This window comes from Biomphalaria glabrata, chromosome 6 (assembly GCF_947242115.1).
Source record: "Biomphalaria glabrata chromosome 6, xgBioGlab47.1, whole genome shotgun sequence".
Lineage (NCBI taxonomy): Eukaryota > Metazoa > Mollusca > Gastropoda > Planorbidae > Biomphalaria > Biomphalaria glabrata.
Window position 1 is genome coordinate 28961328 of NC_074716.1, and position 22497 is coordinate 28983824.

Genomic DNA, 22497 nt, shown 5'->3' on the forward strand with positions numbered 1-22497 from the left:
ATCTAGATCTAGACTAGAATCTAATCTATATCTACTCATATATTATGTATCTATCTATAGGTCTAGATCTAGATCTAGTTATACAGGCCAGTGATTGTCTCATCAATAATTTAGTTGTGAAAATAGCGTTGAAGATTAAAAATGGCGTCCTTATTCAAGAAACCTAAACGCAATTTTAGACGTAAAGGGGGAGACTTCGATTCAGATAAAGAAGATGAAAACAGAGAAACAAATATGGAAGTGGATGAGAAGCCTGCAGTTTCAACAAAGTCCGATATAGAGAAGAAAAAGAAGCAAAAGCCAAAAGAAAAAGAATCCACTAAAACCATTCTTAGCTTTGAAACGGAAGAAGATGAGGGTTGGCAAATTTTTACTTGTGTTGTAGTAACTTGTACAATTCAACTTATCTAGTGTAATTATTAATATCTTATCTAGATCTAGATTCTACATATCTATTCTGAAAGTATTCATTTAGCCTATCATCTAGACTAGGGGTGGGAAAATTACGATTAAAATTAAGGCCCTCAGGCCTTATGGCGGAAAACAGATTGAGTTCTCAACATTCTACTTTTAGGACCATTTTTTTGACCAATTTCAAATTGGCTATTATTGACATATTATATATCAGATTTATTGCCCAAGAATAGAGGAATTCAAAAAAAAAATAAAATCAGAAGCAGCTGACAATTATTTAACTTGAAAAAATGAGGTCAAACACACTTACCCCTAATAATGAAAAATCCATCACTCACAGAAGATATGTCCAATTATCCATGAATTTCACAAATTCACAATATTATTAATAGAAAAATGTATCACAAAGTAAAGTATATTTATAGAACATTTGAAAAAAATATATAAACATGTGTTTTAAGACATTTATGCCTATTAATTGAGCCCCCCCCCCAGACCCCACCCCCTCGGTAAAAAAAAAAGTTGCAAATTATACTTTATCATCATCCTGAATAACAAAACCATTATCAGTTTTGACATATTATGTATCAATTTTAATGCCCAAGAACAGAGGAATCCAAAAAAAGTAAATTCATTATCATCAGACAAGTATTTAACATAAAAAAATGAGATCAAACACACTTACCCCTAATATTGAAAAATCCAAAATTCACAGAAGATATGTCCAATATTCCATGAATTTCACAAATTCACAATATTATTAACATAAAACTGTGTCACAAAGTAAAGTATATTTATACAACATTTGAAAAAACAAACAAACAACTTTGAAATGTATTTATAACTAATAAATAAGTCTCCTCTTCGGCCCACCCTACCATAAAAAGTCACTTTTTTTTTTCTTATATTTATCTTCATTTTTTTTTACATAAATACAGTATAATATATAGATGTATTTTAGACTAGAAAAGATCTAATATTAAATGAATTATTATCAAGATATAAATAGATCTTGTTCTTGATCATTTCTAGATCTAGGCATTTGAGGTCTAGACTCTAGACCTAATAATAGGCTTAAGCTAGAAGTGCATGGTGTTTTCTGTTTACTATCTCAAATAATCTCAATTTTTGTATCTGTTGTAAATGTTGCTGAGAAAAGAAATAAAAACATTTATATTTGGTTTATATGTGTTTGTTGTTATTTTTAACGATGTCTTAAGTTTAAGTCATAAGATGATAAGTGGATCTATTCTTCTATAGTCTATATCTATAGTAATCTATAATCTATAGAGATTTAGAATTTACTATTTAGTCTTAGATCTAGACTAGTCTAGATCTATAAATCACAAACATAACAAGTATTATTAGATCTAGTGTCTAGATAAAGAAAAATGTAGTATCTGCGTTATTTTGGTATCTCTAGTCTAGATCTACTAGTACCTCTAGACCTAGATCTAAATTACTGTCTAGATCTAGATCTAACAATGGAAGTGATACAGCACTCGATTTTTTACCGGTCAGCATTTTTTTTAGATCTAATCTAGCAATACCGTAATTAATTTTAATCTAAACATTTAGAGTCTATATCTACAATCCAATCTTAAATCCCGATCTTGGTTTTCTTGGCGTTAGTAAAAAGAATTTACAAAGGAAAAAAACACTCGTAGTCGCCGTAGAAGTTTTTCTAGATCTAGATCTAGCCTCTATTAGACAGTATATAATCACTAGATCTAGACTAGGGCTAGGTCTAATCTCTATTATTATAGATTATAGATCTATGTATTCTATAATCTAGATCTAGTCTAGATTATAAAATATAAGTTAAAATTAAGATATATCGATCTCCATGCGGCATCACGCTGTGTAGCGTTTAGCCTGTTTAGCACGCGTGCGTTATTGCCGATGTCCGGTTATTCGAAAATCGGTTGTTCGAAAGCGACAACGTAGTATTAAAGTACAATAATTACCTTAATAGTTGATAATATTATAAAAACTATTGTCTTATGGATAGTTCGGACTGAGATCGCTTTTAGCGATGTTTCTTTCTCGAGGATTCAGAGCGAATGATTGAAAAAACAAGTTTTTAAAAAAGCGTAAGCCCTCCGATTTCGACGACACCACTTCCGATTGGTTTATAAAAAACGTAATAAAACATTATTTTTTATATTTTTTCCTCTTTTTTAAGTACGAAAATATTGCAATATGATTTCTAAAATAAAAATATGTGTTTCCTAATTAAAATTGGTAATATTTAAGTGTAAATAAATAAATATCGGCAAGCGTACATTCGCGACAGCCAATTTTCGTATTTGCATCGAGGCTATTTTTTTTAAAATCTAGGACAAACGAACCATTCAATTTACTTTTTTTTTCCTTGAACATTTACAACAACCATTTTTTAATGATAAGTAGGCAATTTTTTTCATATAACTATAAAAATAATATGTTTCTTACCTTTTCAAAGGGGATCACATAAAACCACAAGTAAAACCTCTCTGTCGTGAATAGCCTACTTGGTGAATTTCACAAGTGCACAAAATCTTAATAAAAACGAATTTCCACAAAATGTTGCTTATGAAGCTTACACAAACATAGATCTACGTATCAGATCTAAAAAATACGTTACAGGTGGCTTAAATTCAGAGATAATGAATATTGACATTCAAAAATGCATTTTCAATGGGAAATCTGTTTTCCGCCTTATGCAGACCGCCGGAGTCATACTCATACAGACAAAAATCTGGTGTGGCCACAGATTACAATAGGCAGGTACTTTGATAAAAATTTCAAACTCAATATATTGTAATGAAACTGATACAGAAATGAATGAAACAGAAAAGTACTTTTTTTCTGTTAAAAAGGCTGTAACTGTAATTTTTTAATTTAATTTCAGAGATATATGAATATGAATAAAATTTTCAGCACAAATGCATGAATTTGTGTAGTCAAAGTTAGTGTATCATCCAATACAACTTAACTACACCACTACTGCTCCCTGCCTCCGCATCATCAGTGTATGTTTTGTTTGTTTTACATGTTCTGGATGTTCCTTCAGAGTTGAAGATAGTTACTTCCTAGTCCAAACCTCCGGCTGGACAACGTGGGAGGGAGCGGGCAGGGTTTGAACCCGGGACCATCAATAAATCCAAACGACAATCCAGCGCGCAGACTGCACGAACAGGCAGCCATCCATCTGACTATCATGTCACCACACTCACTACCTAGTGGCACACCACTGCCAGTTACATCCATGATGAAGTATTCTGTGAAAATAAAAAAAATATTTATAATTGAATAATTGTCTTTAATTTGATTTTCAATTAATTATCATATTCATAATTTAACACAATTTATTAGATTTTGATTTATTTTAGAAAAGTTATTTTAAAATATTTTCTTAGCTACTGATCTAGCATAGTATGTAATAATAATATTCTTTTAAATAGACCTAGTATTTTAAAATAAAAAATAAAAAAAAATTATGTCATTAGAAGATGGGTCCTTGCTAATCCAATCTAATCTTAATTATATTTAATGATTTTTAGGAATCCAGTCTTTTTGGACCTAGATCTATTTAAAATCTAATTCCACTGCTAAATTTATATATATATATATATATATATATATATGTATAGATCTATCTACAAACTAAATTAAATAGCAAAGATTTTTAAATAGGCTTAATTATAACGGAGTTATGATCTCGCAATAGATCTAGCTTTAAAATTATTTCTTAATTAACGGCCTTGATTGCGATTGAATATCAGGCTTGTTGCGAGATAAATAAAGAAAATAACATCATAAAAGTTAAATATTATCATCATATTATATTTCTAAAGTTTTAAATTAATAGATGATCAAAGAATTGATGGATTTAGAAATAAAAGGAATGTAAGAAAAATACGATACGGCCATTGTGCCATTGTTATCTTTGTTTCCATCATTTCCGGTAAAATGGTCGCGATCGCTTCGTTCTCGAAAACGATACCATGTCCTTAGAGCTTACGACTGGCCATCAAGGCAACAACTTATTGAGATAAAACTAATGAAAATAGTTAGGTCTAATGTTAATCTACACGCAGTAATTAGTTTCAATGACGACACGCGATAAAAAATATAAAAATTTTGAAGTCAACTTACCGCTATCTGCCGTACGAGAAATGTCAATGAAAACAATAGAACCACGCTGATGTCGATCTAAATAATTAACTGCTATCCTATCCATGTGAAAGGAATGGGCACAATTAATCCGATTAAGAATGATTTCGAGAACAAAACCACATTATACTAGACCACACATTGTCTCAGCCTTATATACTGCCGCAGGGGAACACCAGTTTCCGGTAACCAAAAAAAATCGACCTATTCCGGAAAATCAAAGTACCTAATTACAATTATAAATGAAAATTACACATATAAAAAAATGCAAATATATTGAAAATAAATCTATCTATATAAATTATTGAAACTTCTGTTTCTTATCACTTATGATGAAAAGGCTAAAGTTAAAGAAAAAGTGTCTCCACTTTCCAAGCTGCATCTAGAATCATCTCAGTCTCATCAGATGGTCAGAGCTAACGGTCTTACTCCTAAATACAGGCAGTTCCAAGAAATACTGAAGATTTGGGAAGGGGAGGGGATGATTCCATTGTTCGGTAACAAAATAGTATCCGCTGGCCTAGCTTGAGCAAGGTAATCTAATAAAAGAAAAGAATATATGGAATTCAAGTTTTTTAAAAATTTAAGTATATACATTCTCAAGGAGGAAATCGTTATGTTACTTGAAGGACATTGGATGTGACTTTGTTACTAATATTTCTAATGAAAAGTGGAAGATAGACTTCATGTTTTTCATTGGGAGTATTGCAATGGGTTGTTTTCACATGAAATGTATGTTGTGCATGTTAAATATTTTCAAACAAAGCTTGCCAGGCAAGCAAGTGAAAACAGGTTTTACCATTTTCTCTTGCTGAAAGGTGAAACTATTTCTAGTGAAATGGTTGAAAGGTACAAGGCTTATTTGGGTTCCATGATTGTGGAATTTAAAAGCAAATTTCAGATGTTTCAATAGCTTAGCTCAACATTTAGTACAGAAGCTGTTCCGCTCCAGAGGACATACCTCCAAGCATATTATAACCTGAAAGAGCAGTTTGAGTTCTAAAGTTCTTCGAGTTTTATGAGTGCTAGAACATATTTTCACACTTAAAAAAATGCTGCTAAACTTTCACATTGTTTGGGCCTGTTTAGCAGTGAACAATATTTTTTTGCTTCAAAATAAACAAAGTGTAGGAACAAATTGTTGCTGACTGACTGTAATTTGACAGCAGTCATGAAGATAATAACTATTAAGCTTGTTCCACAGTTACGGAACATAATGCTCGAGTGTAAACAGTTAAACACTTCGAATTAAGTACAACTGTACAATAGCGGGGAAATGTTATGATGTAAAAAGACAATATTTGTACAGTTAGTTTAAGAAATCACTTAACTCTTGTTGTAAATCCTCAAATTGGGAGTTTAAAAAAAATGAAATGTAAATGTATTATAATAAAGTAAAAATATGAATTAAAAGACATTTAGGGCCTACACAGTTAGCTAGCTTATTTTTCTAAATTATAAGTGCATATTATATACATATATATAGGCCTATATATGTCCACCTATTTTGAATTATTTTTTAATGCGGCCCTCGATAGAAAAAGGTTGCCCACCCCAGATCTAGACCTAGACATCTATTCTAGGGTTAGGCACTTGCAACTAAAATTGAATAAATGACAATGCGAATATAGTAGATCTAGAAGATGTATAATATTATAATGATCCTAGTCTAGATTTAAGATTAGTTCTAGATTAGATTCTATTTAATAAATTTATTCCAGACAATACATAAATCAGAAATACTCGCCGTTTTTTGTGGTGATAACATCTTTATTTTGATATATAAATTTAATTGAAAAAAAAGTAACAAAATTATGATCTCCCAGCATACAACGTTGATGTTAAATTTAAAAAATGGAAATATGTGATCTAATACATATGTGTTTTTCAAAATTGATGAAATGACAGTAAATGGTTTTGAATTCAACTGCATACATTTTTTTTAATTGATAGATAATGAACATTTTTACTTATTTTTAAAGTTGTAAAAAATAGACACAATTTATTGTAAAGCCAGTATGAAATTTTTATTATTGATATTATTACAGCTGACACAGAAGTTTTTAAAGTAAAAAAATCAAGTCATAGCAGGCGGATAGCAAAACAGTTAAAGAAAGAGAAAAAAAGTAGGGGTCAAGGTCAGAATGGAGATGCTGACAATAGCAGTGATAACGAAGAAAATAGTGGAGAGGACTCCAAGAGGAGGTCCCGAGACGAGGAAGAAGCGAAAGCTGATGAAAGGATTAAGGTAAAATACAAATGTAGATTATTGAGCAACTTATCTTTTCAGTACCTTCAGCTATGTATTATTTTAATATAATTTGTAAATATAAATTTTCTTCCAAAATTTTGTCAACATTCAATACCAATAATGTCAAGTAAACATTGGACATTTTGTTATTTATAAATATTTTTTATTTTTTTAAACATTTTTACAAAAATGAGTCTAGCATACTTATATTTAATTAAAGTTATGACAGCTAGTCTTATTACACTATCATTTTCTGTTACTAGATGTATCTGTGCTTAAGGATTTGTTTCTTATAAGTAGCTGGTTCAGTTAACTGTTTATCTGAGAAATTGGAATAGGCTGCATACCTATTGTTGAGATAGATAAATAACTAATCTACAATATTAACTAATGTATGTTTAACTGAAACATCTAAACTAAATTTATCATTACTGTGTTACATACTTGTAAACCTCAGAAATTACGAGAGGAGTTTCGCACCTTGAATGGTGAAGAAGCTGAAGATCTGGACGATAGTGATGATGATGGGCAGAAAACATTTAAAGCCATTTTAGCTCGTAAGTAGATAGATAGATATTTTTTAGTATATAAATTTTGAGCCAGATCTAGAAGATTATATATATTTATTTATTTATTTACTTATTTGTCTTACAATTTGTGCATTACACCTTACTAAACATTATAACTATAAAAACTAAAATGTACATTCAAACCACACTCACTCATAATTTACATGCGAAAAGGTTTATATCAGATTGTTTCTATTTAATGATTTGATTGCCAGGGAAACAAAAGAGTGTTTGTGTCTGTTTGTCTTTGCTGTTGATGTCTTGTATCTCTTTTATGATGGTAAAATCACAAAATCCTGACTCAAATGGTGATTTTTTATTTCTATAATCTTTTTAGCTTTTTTAGGGATGTTTGTTTCAAACAGCTGCCCTAATGGGGTTTGTTGTTTGTTTTGTTTTTATATATGTATAATATATATACTTGTAAAGCTAGACAAGTAGATATATAAGGCATTTCATCTTTGTGATAACTGAGACAATTGTGATAATAGCTTCAAAAGGAAGGATGTGCTAATATTAGAAGATATTATGTCTTTGTTTGTTGTTTATGTTTTATACGAAACCAAAGAATCGGACGGAAATAAAAGTTAGTTATATATGTCTACCTTGATAAAGACAGTCTCGTTATTATCACTATTAAATAGTAACGTCTACAGTAATTTATTATTAATCTGTGACAACAGAACAAGCGACAATATGCCATTCAATAGCTATCAATATAGAGAGTTTGCTTCTGAATGGGGTTTCAAGATAACAACATCAAGTCCCAGGTACCCTCAATCAAATGGACAAAGTGAGGTGTATGTTGGTATCGTAAAGCAGATATTCAACAAAGCATACAAAAGTGGGAAAGATCCATATCTCGCTATGCTCGAGTATAGAAACACTACGATAAGCGGACTGCTTTATTCGCCATAACAACTGTTGATGAGTAGAAGACTCAGCAACATCATTCCAACTGATCCCAAACTTTTGAAACCATCGGTAGCTGAAAATGCAGAGACATTGCTCAACGAACGACAGAGGAAAAGCAAAGTGAAATACGATTCAAAAGCAAGGTTACCTAAAGACTACTCTGTCGGGGAGAAGGTGAGAGTTCGTCTAGGACAAACATGGCAGGAAGCAGTCGTCATTAAGAAACATCCATCACCCAGATCTTACATCATAAAGACAAATGATGGGAAAACATACAGACGAAATCAACGGTTTTAAACAAGAGCTACGAAGAAGATATCTCTGGGTACTATGACACCGACAAAGACAATGAACAGCAAACTGTTAGAACAAACGGAACAGACAATTATAAACCAACATCTAGAGAACTTGCTGTGCCGGTCAAGACAACCAGAAGTGGTCGAGTTGTCAAAATTCCTTGTAAATATAAGTATTAAGAACTTTAAAAGGAAGGATGTGATAATAGCTTCAAAAGGAAGGATGTGCTAATATTAGAAGATATTACGTCATTATTTGTTGTTTATGTTTTATACGAAAGCAAAGAATCGGACGGAAATAAAAGTTAGTTATATATGTCTACCTTGATAAAGACAGTCTCGTTATTATCATTATTAAATAGTAACGTCTACAGTAATTTATTATTAATCTGTGACAACAGAACAACAATGAAAACATTTAACAAAAGACATTTATAATGTAATAGATCCTCTCGAGAGGAGAATAGCAATGGAATTTATATGCTACAGAAAGATCTTAGGTATCACTTACAAAGACAAAAGCATAAATGAAGAGATTTAAAACAAGTTTAATGCATCAATTGGACCCCACAATGACCTGCTAACTACTATAAAAAAAACCTGCAAACATAAACTCAACAGTCATATCACAAGATCCTCAGTTCTTGGAAAGTCCTTCCTTGAGTGAACAGTACCAGGAAAAAGAAGAGGCAGTGAAAACAATGGGAAGACAACATAAAAGAATGGACAAGCCAGTCATAGCAAGAAAAACTATTAAGGTAAAAGCCAGACGGTCAACAGATCTTGTATGGTGCCCCAACAGACGAAGGTGAAGGTGATGATGATCTCCACTAAGAACCTTCAAGACTCTGTGGAAAACTTCGTTAATAAAATTACGGTACTAGGGTAATTACTTTAGTAATTTTGATATTGTCATTATTTTGCATGTTTTTTAAAACAGGCGGGGAGATACCTGATGCTAAAACTATTCACCTCATCAGAAAACAAAGACAAATGGCAAGAGAAACGGATAATTTCATCCCTATTGATGATGTGGAAAAACCCAATAAGTCTTCAACAGCCAGACTCGTTAGGTATATTTTTAAAAACATAAGTAATTTTTGCGACTATTGTCCTTTCTTTTAAATTTTATAATGCTTGTTCGAGTATTTATGTATTTATCCTATAAACTGTTTGATGCCTTAGATTTCAGAGGCAAGTTAAAAAGGCATTTAACTTCATGAGACTTTTTTACCTTGCTTTTATTATTATTCATTGGTGTAAATGTTTATTTTTTCAACTATAACAGAGATGATGATAATGATAAGAGTGATGAGGAAGAAGATGAAAGGATAGACTTTGCCATAGATAAAGCTGCATTGGAGCGGCAGCAAATGAGAGATGATTTCTTGGCTGCAGAACATGGTAAGATTTTCTGTTGATTTTGGTTACTGTAAGTATTTGTCTGAAGGGCATGCTATTAAAAACTGCTAAATCCATTTATTATAAAATGAGTGCGTTGTTGTTTTCTTCAAAGTGAAGTAGCTTTCGTGAAATAAAGACAGGAAAAAATACAAATGATAAAATAATAAAACTAATTATGCCCAATACTATCAGGCACAATAGTTTCTTTACTTAAAATGATTTGGGCAGTTTAGACCAATGGCTCGTTGCCACGTTGTACAGACCTGTGACGTAGCAACAAGTCATTAGACTCTACTGCCTGCAGGTAGCGACATTGCAGCTCAACTACTTTGCACATTTTTAATCCATATATGAAATTGATTCAGGGCTAGAACTAATTTCATTTCTATGGTCTCTTTTGCAGTCATGTAGTCATACCTATCACACTCGTAAGGTCTAAGACTAACCATTTTAGTGTCATTTTAATACCATTGTTTTTATGTCTTAGGTAGTGATGATGAAAGTGATCAAGAAAGAGAATGGGAGAATCAACAAATCAGAAAAGCAGTCAGTCTACAGGTAAGGATATTGGTTGATTCCTTCTAACATTTCTTGTAGGTTAATATATTGTCATCTTCTTATTCTAAAACTGGTGAAGGGGTGGCGGCGGATACTTGGGGCCACAAGACCTGAAGGTTCTGGCAGATGGAGCTGATCAGCCTAGTAAGGCAATTCTTCTAGGAGAGGGGTACTCTGACTTCAAGCCCACGCTGCCTTGCGGTACTAAGGCTTCAGGAGACAACCTCAAGGAAAAATCAGGCGTTGGGAGTATCAAATATGAAATTCCCTCTGGCAGCTTCTGCAACAGAGTTGGTGCCAAAGTAACGCGAAGCGTTCCTTTGAATCACATCCGCAAGGTCAAGGCCGGCCATGACCCCTTTATCTAAGGCCAGGAATGCGCCCCAGAGAGAAAGCTCTGGTGCTGCTTCAAAGGGGCCAAAACAACACAGGAGACAGTTGTCCCTTTATCTGGGCGCATCCATTGTCTTCCGAGGCAGAAAGAGCCATATATATTGGGGAAATTTAATATTTACATTTTTTTGTTAGTTTCCTGAGTGTTGAATGCTGAGAAGTAGAAGATTCGACTCTCTTCAATTTCTAAGACCCTCTGGATTAGATATTACTGAACTCCTTCTCTATGGACTACTCTAACAAATTTGTTTCCCACTTAAGCATTGTGCCAAAGGGACACTTTTGAAAACACATTTATTCTGAATTCAAAATGGCATTATGTGATTCCTCCTTGTAAGATTTCTAATACGTTTATCTCTTCCAGACCTTGGATTTCACAGCTAGATGATACAAAAGTAGTCTAAATAGTCTAAAAAACACTTATTATAATCAAAATGGTTCAAATTTAATTATAAAGTTGAGTGAACAAATAAACTAGTATTATACTTGTATCATATCTCTTTAGATTCCTGGTTTTGAAGTTCCTTCAGTTAACAATTCAAATGATGGAATGGGAAATTCTGGTGTCTCGTTCTACACATTATCACCCCAGAGGAGCACCAGCAAGTCTCTAGATGAACTTAAGCCCTTTTCTGCCCTGTCGAAGTCCCAGAACATCTCAGAGATAACGATAGAATCTGTTAGAAAACGTTTGGAAGAACGGTAAGGTCATTGCTTTCTCATCAATCAAGCTGATGTCCAGAAATGACAAATGAGAGAAAAGCACAACTCAAAAGGAGCTAATTCATTTTATTAATTTTTATCTGGCTATTTACAGAAATTTGTAAGAATTTAGATAATTTTGGTTATTTATTAAATCTTTCTGTACTAGTAATAAATATTTTTTAGTTCTTTGATAAGCTGTATTCCTGCTTTGGCACAAAGTTAATGAGCATTGCTTCCCTTTCAGCCTCAACACCATGGATATGGTTTACAGAACTCACAAACAAGAATTAGAAAAGACTGTTTTTGACATTGACGATGCTAAAGATATAATTGAATCTAGTGAGCAAAAAGCTCCAGATTTGGAGAAGCGTTTTCAGTTTTTCCAGGAATTGAGGGGGTATGTTCGAGACTTGGTAGAATGCCTAAATGAGAAGGTATGTCCCTCATTTTTGTTTGTTTTGACTCATACTCATGCCTACACCCCATCTCTTTTGGTTTTGTGAAGAGATGAGTGCTCATGGTACATACACAGGTTTTTGTTACACTATAGTGAAGACACCAAGATTTGCAGATTAACATATGAAAAAGAAATATGAATATCAAGCATTTTCGTTTGTATGTCTTTGTGCTTAAAATCAATGTCTTTAAATTCTGACACATCAAGCAAGTAAAAAAAAATATAATAATTAAGTTTGTGGAAGGACATCCCTTCTTATTTTGGCTAAAGTATTTAAAATTTTTTTTCTTATTTTCTATATCTACCCACGATGTAAGTACTTCTTTGATGAATATAATGCTCTTCTTTGTTTTAGCTTTAGCGCACAAAATGGTTTCATTGCATCTGTTCATTTGTTCAGATTTGTATGTTTCTTTTAAAAATAAAAAAGATTAGGTTTGTAATTGGTTAAAAAAAAACAATGTGTATTTACTAATTTTTTTTAATCATAAGTTATTTTTTTTTAAATGAGACATTTATTTTATTAGATTATTTGTACATTTTATTGGTATACCCATTTTTTTTGGTCATATATATGTCACATTAAATGTATGAAGAATCATAAATAATCACAGTGTGACAATAGATGGCTATAATAATATAAGTAATACTATTACAAAACATGTCTCAAACTTCTTCCTGTTTAAACTAGCTTGTCATTTCATTTGATGATTATTGCTGGTCTAAAAAAAAAAAAAACTACTAAGGATGTCTTTGACCTTTTGTTTCTAGGTACCTAGCATTAGTGAGGTCGAGCAGCGTGTTAATAATATGTTGAAAGCTCGTTCAGAGCGTTTAATTAAACGTAGACAACAGGATGTTCAAGACCAGTGTCGAGAGTACATGACAAGTCGGTATTTATACTTTTTAAAATTATTTTTCTTTAAAGGACAGCAATAAATGTAGAGTAAAACTCATAGTTTTAGTTTTGTTTTTTTCTTTTCAAGGGACAGCTAAAAAACATTGTTCAGTTTTCAATCTATCACAACCTATTTTTTTTTGCTGGCTTGCTTTAGTACTGGAAATTTTTTTTAATTAGTTTTTTTATTGCAATTCATTTCCTGCTCTAGTGTGGTATGGTCCAATCTCTTTTGTGGACCTATGAGGAGAGGGGAGTTTATTTGGGAGGTTTCCCTGAAGTGTTTAGGCACTGAACAAACATAGCTCTGGTCGTAATTGGATCTGGAGGTTGCAATTCAGTTAATCTTTGGATAGCAAGCTCTTATACATTCTTAATAGAACAGCTGTAAACAGCTACAACTACAACAAGATTGCTATTTCAACCATTAGCCTCAATTTAAAAAAAAAAACTCAATGAAATAACTCAAGTTTATTGAATCAAAACTTTTAATGTTCCCAAGTGTTGTAAATTTATTTGCAATGTTGGAGGTATCCATATTATTAGGTCCTGCCTTGTCGTTATTTTCTATTACAACACCATATTGAAAATATTTAATTAATTAATCTATCTGTGGCTACCAATTAATTTTTTTTTTTCTATTTGATGAAGGTAACATGTTCTACATAACATGCATCCCAAAATAATTTCTATAATTGTTATACTCTATCTCACTTGATGCTTATTGTATACTATAAAGTTTTTTGTTTTACACTGGTACCATTTATTTTTAAACAATCATTTTTATAGGATGGGATCTTTTTGATATTTGATCATTTACATTTAATTGTATACAGTATTTAGAGGGTTAATATAGTAAACAAAGTTGGTTGACATATTTGTACATAATTATTGAAAGAATTAAGTTCTCAACAACGTTTTTGTGTGTGTGTATTTTGGGTAAGTAGAAAGTAAATTGTTTATTAGCAATATTTCTAATATATATATCTTACCAACAACTGATATCTATCTATCTGATTCTATGTATATATTTATGTGTATTGGGCTGTATTGTATAACATGTCTTATATGTTCCACTGGTATGTATGTTTTTATGTATGGAATTTAATGTGTTGTTGAATGTTGGCTTGTTACTTTGTTATATAGATACTGCCAGTGTGAAACTAGATGTAGAGGCTAAAGAGGAACAAGGCAGACAGAGGAGAGCAGCTGAAAGGGAGGCTAGAAGGTAAATTCCTTTGTTATGCAAGCTTCTAAGTATGAAACACTTATGTAATTGTTAGTGAATTAAACAAAAATAAAGACCACTTTGTTACTTTTTAATCTGTTTTCTATTTCTGATGATTTTCCATGTAGATCTCGGCGTAGAAGAGCTAGGGAAGTCAAGAACATTGTAGGTCATCAAGATGGTCTTTCATCTGACGATGAGGAAAGTAGCCAGTCACAGATGTTGAAATTTAAATCAGAATACGGTTAGTGGCAATATCATTTCAAAAGTACTGTTTGCAAAACAAATAGACATCCATTTTGAATAAATTGCATATTGTACCCTATTGTTTATCTCACAGAATGTTCAGTTAATAGTTTACAAAATAAACATTACATTTTTGAATGGGGAATAGAAGAACTTTTCTATTGGTGCTTATCTACATTTTATTGTGCAAAGCTGATTACTTATTAAGATTTTTATTACTTTTTAAAAACTATGATTTTGAAAAGTTGTACTAAAAAAATGAATCCTACAGAGATAATGAAAAATTTCATGAGTAAGACAGGAATGTAAGTCTATATTAGGCAGCCCCAAGATAGGTCATTAGTCTCAATGTAACTGCTGACCTTTTCTTTTCTTTTGTTCTAAGCTTTAGGTTTGTGTTAATATTTTTCAGAAGTCTGAAACCAAATCTGGTTATTATACCATAATCCAAAAAAGTAACAAATTATATTTAGGTAAATGTAAAAAAAATAAACCCAAGATTCAATTAAAAAACATACATTGATATTTTTTATAAATACATCTTTGCTGTCACATTTTTTGAAGTGTTAATGAAAATTAAATGATTTCAAATGTATGTGTTCCATTGGCCTAAAAGTGTTTATTACTCAGTAATGTCTGATTTCACTATCTCCAAGTAGTAATTGTATTTTATGGTGGGACAGTATTTTACTATTGTATTATTTTGAGGATGGAATTGTACTTCTTAGAAAAATTGGATCTGCAGCTTCTGAATTATTCTTGATTGGCTTAAGAACATATTTATTTATACAATTACTTTTTTTAAAGCTAAATTTTTAGTAAGATATTTAACCCAGGTTTAATACAAAGTATTAAATAGTTTTTTTTCTAAAAACTAAACTTAAGGTGGCATGGCATGACCTAAATTGTGCCGTTATGCTCCCCCCCCCCTCAAAATACTAAACTTAAGAACAGACTAATAATAGACTTTTTCATTTGAAAAGAAAAATACAGTTTACCTTGATGAGTTTCTTTTGTCCACTGTTTAAACATGTTAAAATTAAATTGGAGAAGAACAATTTACATTTTTCATTTCAAAAGTCAACACTATTTCATGCAATACTCTTGCTATACTTGTGATAGATGACTGTGTCAAGGCTCAAGAAACACTGTTTGATGACGTGGTGGAAGATTTCTCTCAAATAGAACAAGTGAAATACAAGTTTGAACAATGGAAGTTTACCTACGGTGACAGCTACAGAGAAGCTTACATTGGCTTGTGTTTGCCCAAACTTCTCAACCCTTTGATCAGGAAAGAGCTCATTTTATGGAATCCTTTAGATGTAAGTTGTTTTTACAAAGCTTATATCAACTCACTCTGTCTGTCTGTCTAGTACAAGTTTTATACACGTTATTTCTCCCACACCTAAGCTGAAATTTCACAAAATGTTTTGTAAAATGAATTTAAAATATTAACCAACTAGCCTGGCATTACCCGCGGCCTGCGGGTCTAAGTTTGTGTTTACTAATCTAGTGGATTGGATTTAGATGTATGTTAAACTTAGCTAATGATCCTTTCACGTTTTCTCTTTCGCTACGAAAATAAAATTAGTTTTGCGAAAATGGGTTTACCCGAGGTCGATACATTCATATCTATTAAAAACGAAAAGAGCGATAGCTTTGTTAAATGAATGGGATTATAAAGTGAACAATTAAACGAAATAATTTTTAGTACGCCATTCATGAATGAATATAGATCTAGGCCTATCTCAACTCGGCTTCGCAGCTTTTGTAAACGGATGTAGTCTCTTAAAAATAATGCTTTAGAAAACCAAATTTGATTGTTTATTTGATCAAAATATGAAATGAATGGACTATAATTAGTATGTTCATGTGTTAAAGTATAAAACTATCTGTGCGAAGAGAAGTTTTATCATCTTAGAGTTGAATTAGAGTTTTAGATCTAGGGATGGGATTATAAAGTAAACAATTAAACGAATTGATTTTTAGTACGCGATTCATTACGGTATTGTCTAATGAAAGAATGTTCGTCAGGAAATCTGTAGTTACATATATAAAGAACTAATTAATGTAAAAAATGCTTTTGAAACACAAAATTGAAGGTTAATTTTATCACATAATGAAATCAAAGGATCTTCTTTTGTATTTTCATGTGTCAAAGTAAAAAACTATCTGCGCAAAGTGTATTTCTTAAAATTAGATCTAGGTCTAAATCCTTTCGATCTTTTCTCATGTCAACATTGTAGACATGGCCTAGATCCATAAAATACTATAGCTTTAATAGAGTCTGACAAATTTTTTTTTTTTTTAGGGTCTTAAGTTCGTTTTAGGGCTACAATACATACACTAAGGTCTAAGTTGGTACCCAAGAAACATTCCTGCCAAGTTTTATCAAGATTGGTCTAGCGGTTTTGATGTCTATAAGTCACATACATACACCTCACATTCTACTTTATAGAATAGATTAGTTAATCAGTTATTGGTAGCTAATTATTTTGTTCAGTATTGAACAAGGGAAAGAAATAGTACTTGACAGATGTGGCGGTGTAAGTTAAATTAGTCCTCTTTATACTTTGTGTAGAGAATTGGTTAATCACTTGTGAAAGTTTGATACTAACAATAAATATCTAGGAAACCTTCTATTTTCATAAGATTTTCTTGGCACAGTGGTTAATGTATCGGCTTGAAGTTCGAGCCCTAGAGTTTGAATTCAAGCCGTACAACTTTCTAAAAATAAAATACCTTTAAAAAGCTATCATGGTAACATTCACCCAGATACTCCTTTTTAAAATGTGTTGCTTAAAATGTGAAAATAGCTACTTAGAAGATTTGGTGTAAAGCTGACAAGTTGAAAAAAAATGCAAATAATGAGTAAATGTAAAGATGAAGGGCTGATTTCTAGATCATTTATGGGTTATTGTACCATGTGCTAATGCACTTTAAAATCAGAAATCCACCTATTCACATAAAACATGACATGAAGTCTTTTTTTTTTTTTTAATCATTTGTATTTCAAATTTAGGAGAACTGTGTTGACTTTGAAGACAGCTCTTGGTTTAATTCCCTTGTTTTCCTCGGATTCCGTGAGGGAGAACCAATTGAAAAATCTGATGATGATCTGAAACTGTTACCTTCAATTGTAGAGAAACTGATTTTGCCCAAACTGACATGTAAGTTGGTCACAACAATGACTTAATTAGGGCTATTTAGTATAACAATGGTAGTTTCTTGTTTCTTTAAACTATATTTTCTATTGCAGTTCTTGTAGACAATGTTTGGGATCCTATTTCAACTACACAGACAGCCAGGCTGGTTAACTTAACACAAAAACTAACTAGAGACTACCCATCTGTTCATGCATTGAACAAAAATTTCAGGGTAAGAGAAGCTTAAAGTTAGCAGCATTCATATCATCTAAATAAAAAATGTTATGTAGAGATATTGTAGTGTGATGAATTATTGAAATATAAAATTTTTTGTTCTTTGTTGGCTGCATTCAATCAGAGAATAGTGTATCTTGTTGAGCATTTTATCTTGCGTCTTTGAATATCTGTTTGAAAAGTAAAATTCTCTGTCATTCACACGTAAAAGTAAAGCATCAATCTTTTTCTGTTTGGCTCACTTTACCTAATCAGCTGAGATCCTCATTGCTTTACTGTGCACAGTTTGCCATTTCTTCACATAATTCAGTCTAATGCCTTATTTTCCCAATAATTATTGTCAAATTCGCCACTTTCAGATCATTTCCTATTGCTTCTGCTTTTTTATTTCTGCTATAGATTGGTCATCTTTGATTGTAGAGCCCAGGTATCAATTTTATACTAATTCATTCAATTATGGATGTTAACCATTTTATTACTACCTCATTTTATAGTAAGGCTCCTTTTTAGAACTTGGAATCCTTTATCTAGGGGATGTTAAGTCAGTTGTCAGTTTTAAACATATGACAGCACAATGTATACGTTTTTTTCACACCACAATATGCCAGACACATAAAGTTAAGTGGCTTTTGGAGAAGTCAACATTTTTAAATGTCAGCCATTGCATGAATCTAAACTCTAAAACTACAAGCACTTTTAACTACCTTGTCCTACTCTAAAACAATTGTTTGCTCATTTGCTTATTTAAACTATTGTTTTCTCCAGGCTTACCTGGAAGCAGTGGTAGCAAGACTAAAGAAGACCCTAGATGATGATGTCTTCATGCCGATGTATCCTCTAAAGTGAGTTTTACATAATGCATTGCTTCTTTCAGTTACTATCTTCATTAAAAAATTTGGCAAAAACAATTAAGGAATAAACATTAATAGTGCAGCAAGTCTTAAGTGCAAATATGTTTTCAAGTTGTGTTTTTTTTTTTTAATCTCTTGACTTTCTTTTTGAATTAAGTTTATTGGGTTTTATGCATATATGCTGTTATATTGAACTTTTCATTGTATCTATGTATTGTTGTGTAAAATGCATAGTGGTAAATAAGATTTCCTTTAGCATAATAAATTTTAGTTCTATTGTGAATTCTTCTGTAGTCTTTTTTTTTTTTTTAATTAATTTTTTCTGGCCTTCTCCCCATGCACAACAAAATGTTGCCTCTTCATTTTTGTTTGTGTAATATTTTTGTCTTAGTTTATTCTTGTCACAGTATAGCTTCAGTATGAGTTTGTTGAATGACTTTTGAATAAATTAGCTGACTTCTATAAGAACAATTATTTTCTTTTTTGCAGTGTACTGGAAAACAGATCCTCAGGACCAGCTGTGTTCTTTCATCGTCAAAGTTGGACTTGTATAAAAGTAAATAAACAAATAATATAGCAGTCAATTAAATGATGATAATTCTAGTCCTATTTTATGCATATACAAATAATATCTGTCTGTTATAAAAATCAGTTGACACTTTTTTTTATTTGTAATATTTCAAATATTTGACCTACTTCTTTCAGTTGCTAGGTAATATCTTATCCTGGCATCGTCTCATTGCTGCCCCAGTACTGTACAAGTTGGCTTTGTCTGGACTGCTAAACAGATACATAGTGATTGGTCTTGTCTCTTCACAGATCAACAGGGAGGCTTTACACAAGTGTCAAGCAGTGAGTTACTATCTAAACATCAACTTAGGTTTCATCATTAAAATTTTGTTGTTTTTTTTAACTTTGTTGGTAGTATGTATAGCAGTCAGCATGTGAAGTTGGTTTTGAAGTAAATATTTTGTATAGCAGTCAGCATGTAAAGTTGGTTTTGAAGTAAATATTTTGTAAAGCAGTCAGCATGTAAAGTTGGTTTTGAAGTAAATATTTTGTATAGCAGTCAGCATGTAAAGTTGGAATTTCTCAATGATTGTATTGTATGTCCTGTGTAGATTATCTCAACATTTCCCAAAGACTGGTTCAACACTTTGGAGGGAGACTCCACCCTGCCGCAGCTAGAAAACTTGTGTCGCTACTTGGTTTCAGCTGCCCAGACGCTCCATAAAGCCACTGCCTTGGAGAAAGATGCAGAGAGATTGGAAGGAAGGTAAGAAGAAGATGTTTCACTATTTTCCTTCCTTAATGACAAAAGTCTCATCATGAAATGTTATTTCTAGAGGGTTTTATTTTAGTCCTTTAAAAAAAAGTTCAAAACACAGATTAAGTGATTCAAAAGTATGTCTTTATTTGTAACTGTAGTCAGTGCTGTTTCAGCAAACTAAAGCACTTGTTAATATGGTCTTACGATTTATTAAGATAAAAATATCATTCTAGAAAATGTTTGATCTTATCTCTAGCCTAAAGATTTCAGAATCATAGGATTAATACTCATTTTGAATATTTCAAAAGCCTGCTGGGTTGATTATTTGGCTGTAAGCTTTTTGTAGGTTTAGACTTTTTATATTTAACCTATAATAATATTTTTTCTACTCTGTTTTGCAACTGGTTAGCTCTGTTGCCTGGCCAGGTTGCCTTCCACTGACTAAATAAAAGTGAAGTACCAGTTACTTACTTTGACTTAAAACTCAATATAGTTATTAGTGACTTTGAATAGTCATCTGCATTTCCATGTTCTTATGTGTATATATATATATATATGTATATGCTCAGTATACATGTGGATAGGATGAATATTGGAGAAGTGTTCCATGCCCTAAACTAGTGTTTCCCAAACTGTGTTTGCGGAACCTTTGTGTTCCACAAGGCCTGAGTAGGTGTTCCATGGACTACTGGACTAGTTTATTAGTAGACCAACATGTGAATTAATGTGAAATAAGCAAAGTGTTTTGCCAACTATTCAGAATGTATGAAGTGTTATGATAAGCCAAATGTCTGGGAAACACTGCCCTAAACTAAATTTACTTAGCTTACCAAAGATTGTTCCATATTTCATGCCTTTATTATGTCTATTGTCTATGTTTTTGTTTCAGAGAACTGGTCAAACAAATCAGTAAACACTTGATCAACATTCACGCCATGGATCATGCAATGTCATTAGCCAATGAGTTCAGCTTTAAAATTACGTGATGACAGTCTGTTTCCCAGGGGACTTCCCCTAATCCACTTTCACCTTTAGATTCCTGTTTAACTTTCCTGCCACCCAGACAAAAGTACCTCTTAATGTGTTTTTAGTGTACATACTATAGTGTGTGTGTGTGTGTTCTATATTTGTTTTCTGAGATACAAATGTTTCACTTGTTGAACATGCTCACTAATATTCACCAGTAAGAAGTATACTTGACCAATTCATATTGACTTGGTCTGCATTCTCACCACTGTTATGTCTAGGTAGTATAAGTCTTTACATCTTTTTTTTTTCTTTTTTTATTTTTTTAAATTAAACTTTTCTCAAACTTTTGTCTCTTTTTTTTAACTTAAAAGACTTTTTAAACAGCTATTAGATTGGATCCCAAAATTAGTCAAATGACTTAGAATTGGAATTTATTGAAAAAGTACTGAGGTTTATGAAGGAAATCTGATACGAATCTTGACGTGAGCAGTTTGGATTTTCAGATTCAGACATTTAATCGTAAATCAAAGCTAAGGTTAAAGAATGGCAAAGACATTAAAAAGTGAACTTTACTATACCCAGCAGGCACAGTTTCATCTGCATTAAAAGCAGAAAAATATATAGGTCACACATGGGTCTTGGTAGTTTATAAAATACTGCAATCTTTATCCTTAGGACTTCTAAGAAGTCACTTTTAACTTCTAAGAAGTTACTTTTCAATGACTTTGTAAATGAAGGTCATTTAAACAGAATTTTCTATCTTTGTCTCACTTGCTACTTAATCTTGTTTAGATACTGTTTAGATCTTTTTTTTTTAGTCAAAACTTTGTGATAAAGTTTGTTATTTGTATTCATTCTTTCAACAGAAATGTTAAAACATGTTATTGATATTTTTTATTATGGAATATTGTGTCTTGGAATTTTGTCTCCAATGTAGGTTTGAATGCCACACACATTGTTTTATTCAGTAGCATGTTGTCTGATTTGTTTTGTGAATAACGTTTTCTACCAACACTGACTGTGTGTGTGTGTGACTTGAAGGACTTTGTCCATTGGTTGAAATGTTGTATACATTAAATTGATTTTGACCTGATTCATTAAATTCATGATTTTTTTGTTCACCTGCTAGTTTCATCTTTACTTGTGTGCTTGGTAAGTTGCTCCAGAACGTAGTTTAAATGTAAATTTAGAAAAGAGGTTTAAAGTCACATTTTAATTAGTTAAGAAATATGATGTAATCTTACTTAAATATAACTCAAATCTGAGAAATATAATGCAATTTTACTTAAATATATTCTAACCTGGAATATACACGATTTTACTTTAATATACTCAGTTATAACAGATATTATGTACTAAATATATTATACTTCAATATAACTTTAGGAGAAAAATGATGTAATCTAAGTTAAATATACTCAGCTGAGAAATATGTACCGTAATCATAAATTATTTTTTTTTTGTAGATGAAATTAATAATTTTGATTTAAAACTTAGACTAACATATTCATTTCATCCATTTTACAAATTTTATT

General features: G+C 31.7%; 1 protein-coding gene across 1 annotated transcript; it reads left to right on the top strand.

Moving 5' to 3' along the window:
* The first annotated feature begins 104 nt into the window (after positions 1-104).
* Positions 105-22083, top strand: LOC106050589 (PAX3- and PAX7-binding protein 1-like). The gene is made up of 19 exons (XM_013205591.2): positions 105-358; positions 6621-6820; positions 7281-7380; positions 9544-9676; positions 9892-10007; positions 10495-10565; positions 11464-11660; positions 11908-12097; positions 12892-13009; positions 14165-14246; positions 14375-14490; positions 15615-15814; positions 17515-17662; positions 17752-17870; positions 18638-18714; positions 19213-19279; positions 19429-19575; positions 19845-19999; positions 20883-22083. Exons 1-19 carry the CDS (start codon positions 142-144, stop codon positions 20977-20979), a joined length of 2550 nt encoding a protein of 849 aa, XP_013061045.2. The 5' UTR covers positions 105-141; the 3' UTR covers positions 20980-22083.
* Positions 22084-22497: the final 414 nt, after the last annotated feature.

Excerpts from the sequence above, each read along its gene's own strand:
- LOC106050589 (XM_013205591.2), top strand. The coding sequence starts at position 142 with ATGGCGTCCTTATTCAAGAAACCTAAACGCAATTTTAGACGTAAAGGG. Across the intron at positions 359-6,620 it reads TGAAACGGAAGAAGATGAGG|CTGACACAGAAGTTTTTAAA; the intron begins GTTGGCAAATTT and ends ATATTATTACAG. Across the intron at positions 14,247-14,374 it reads GCTGAAAGGGAGGCTAGAAG|ATCTCGGCGTAGAAGAGCTA; the intron begins GTAAATTCCTTT and ends TTTTCCATGTAG.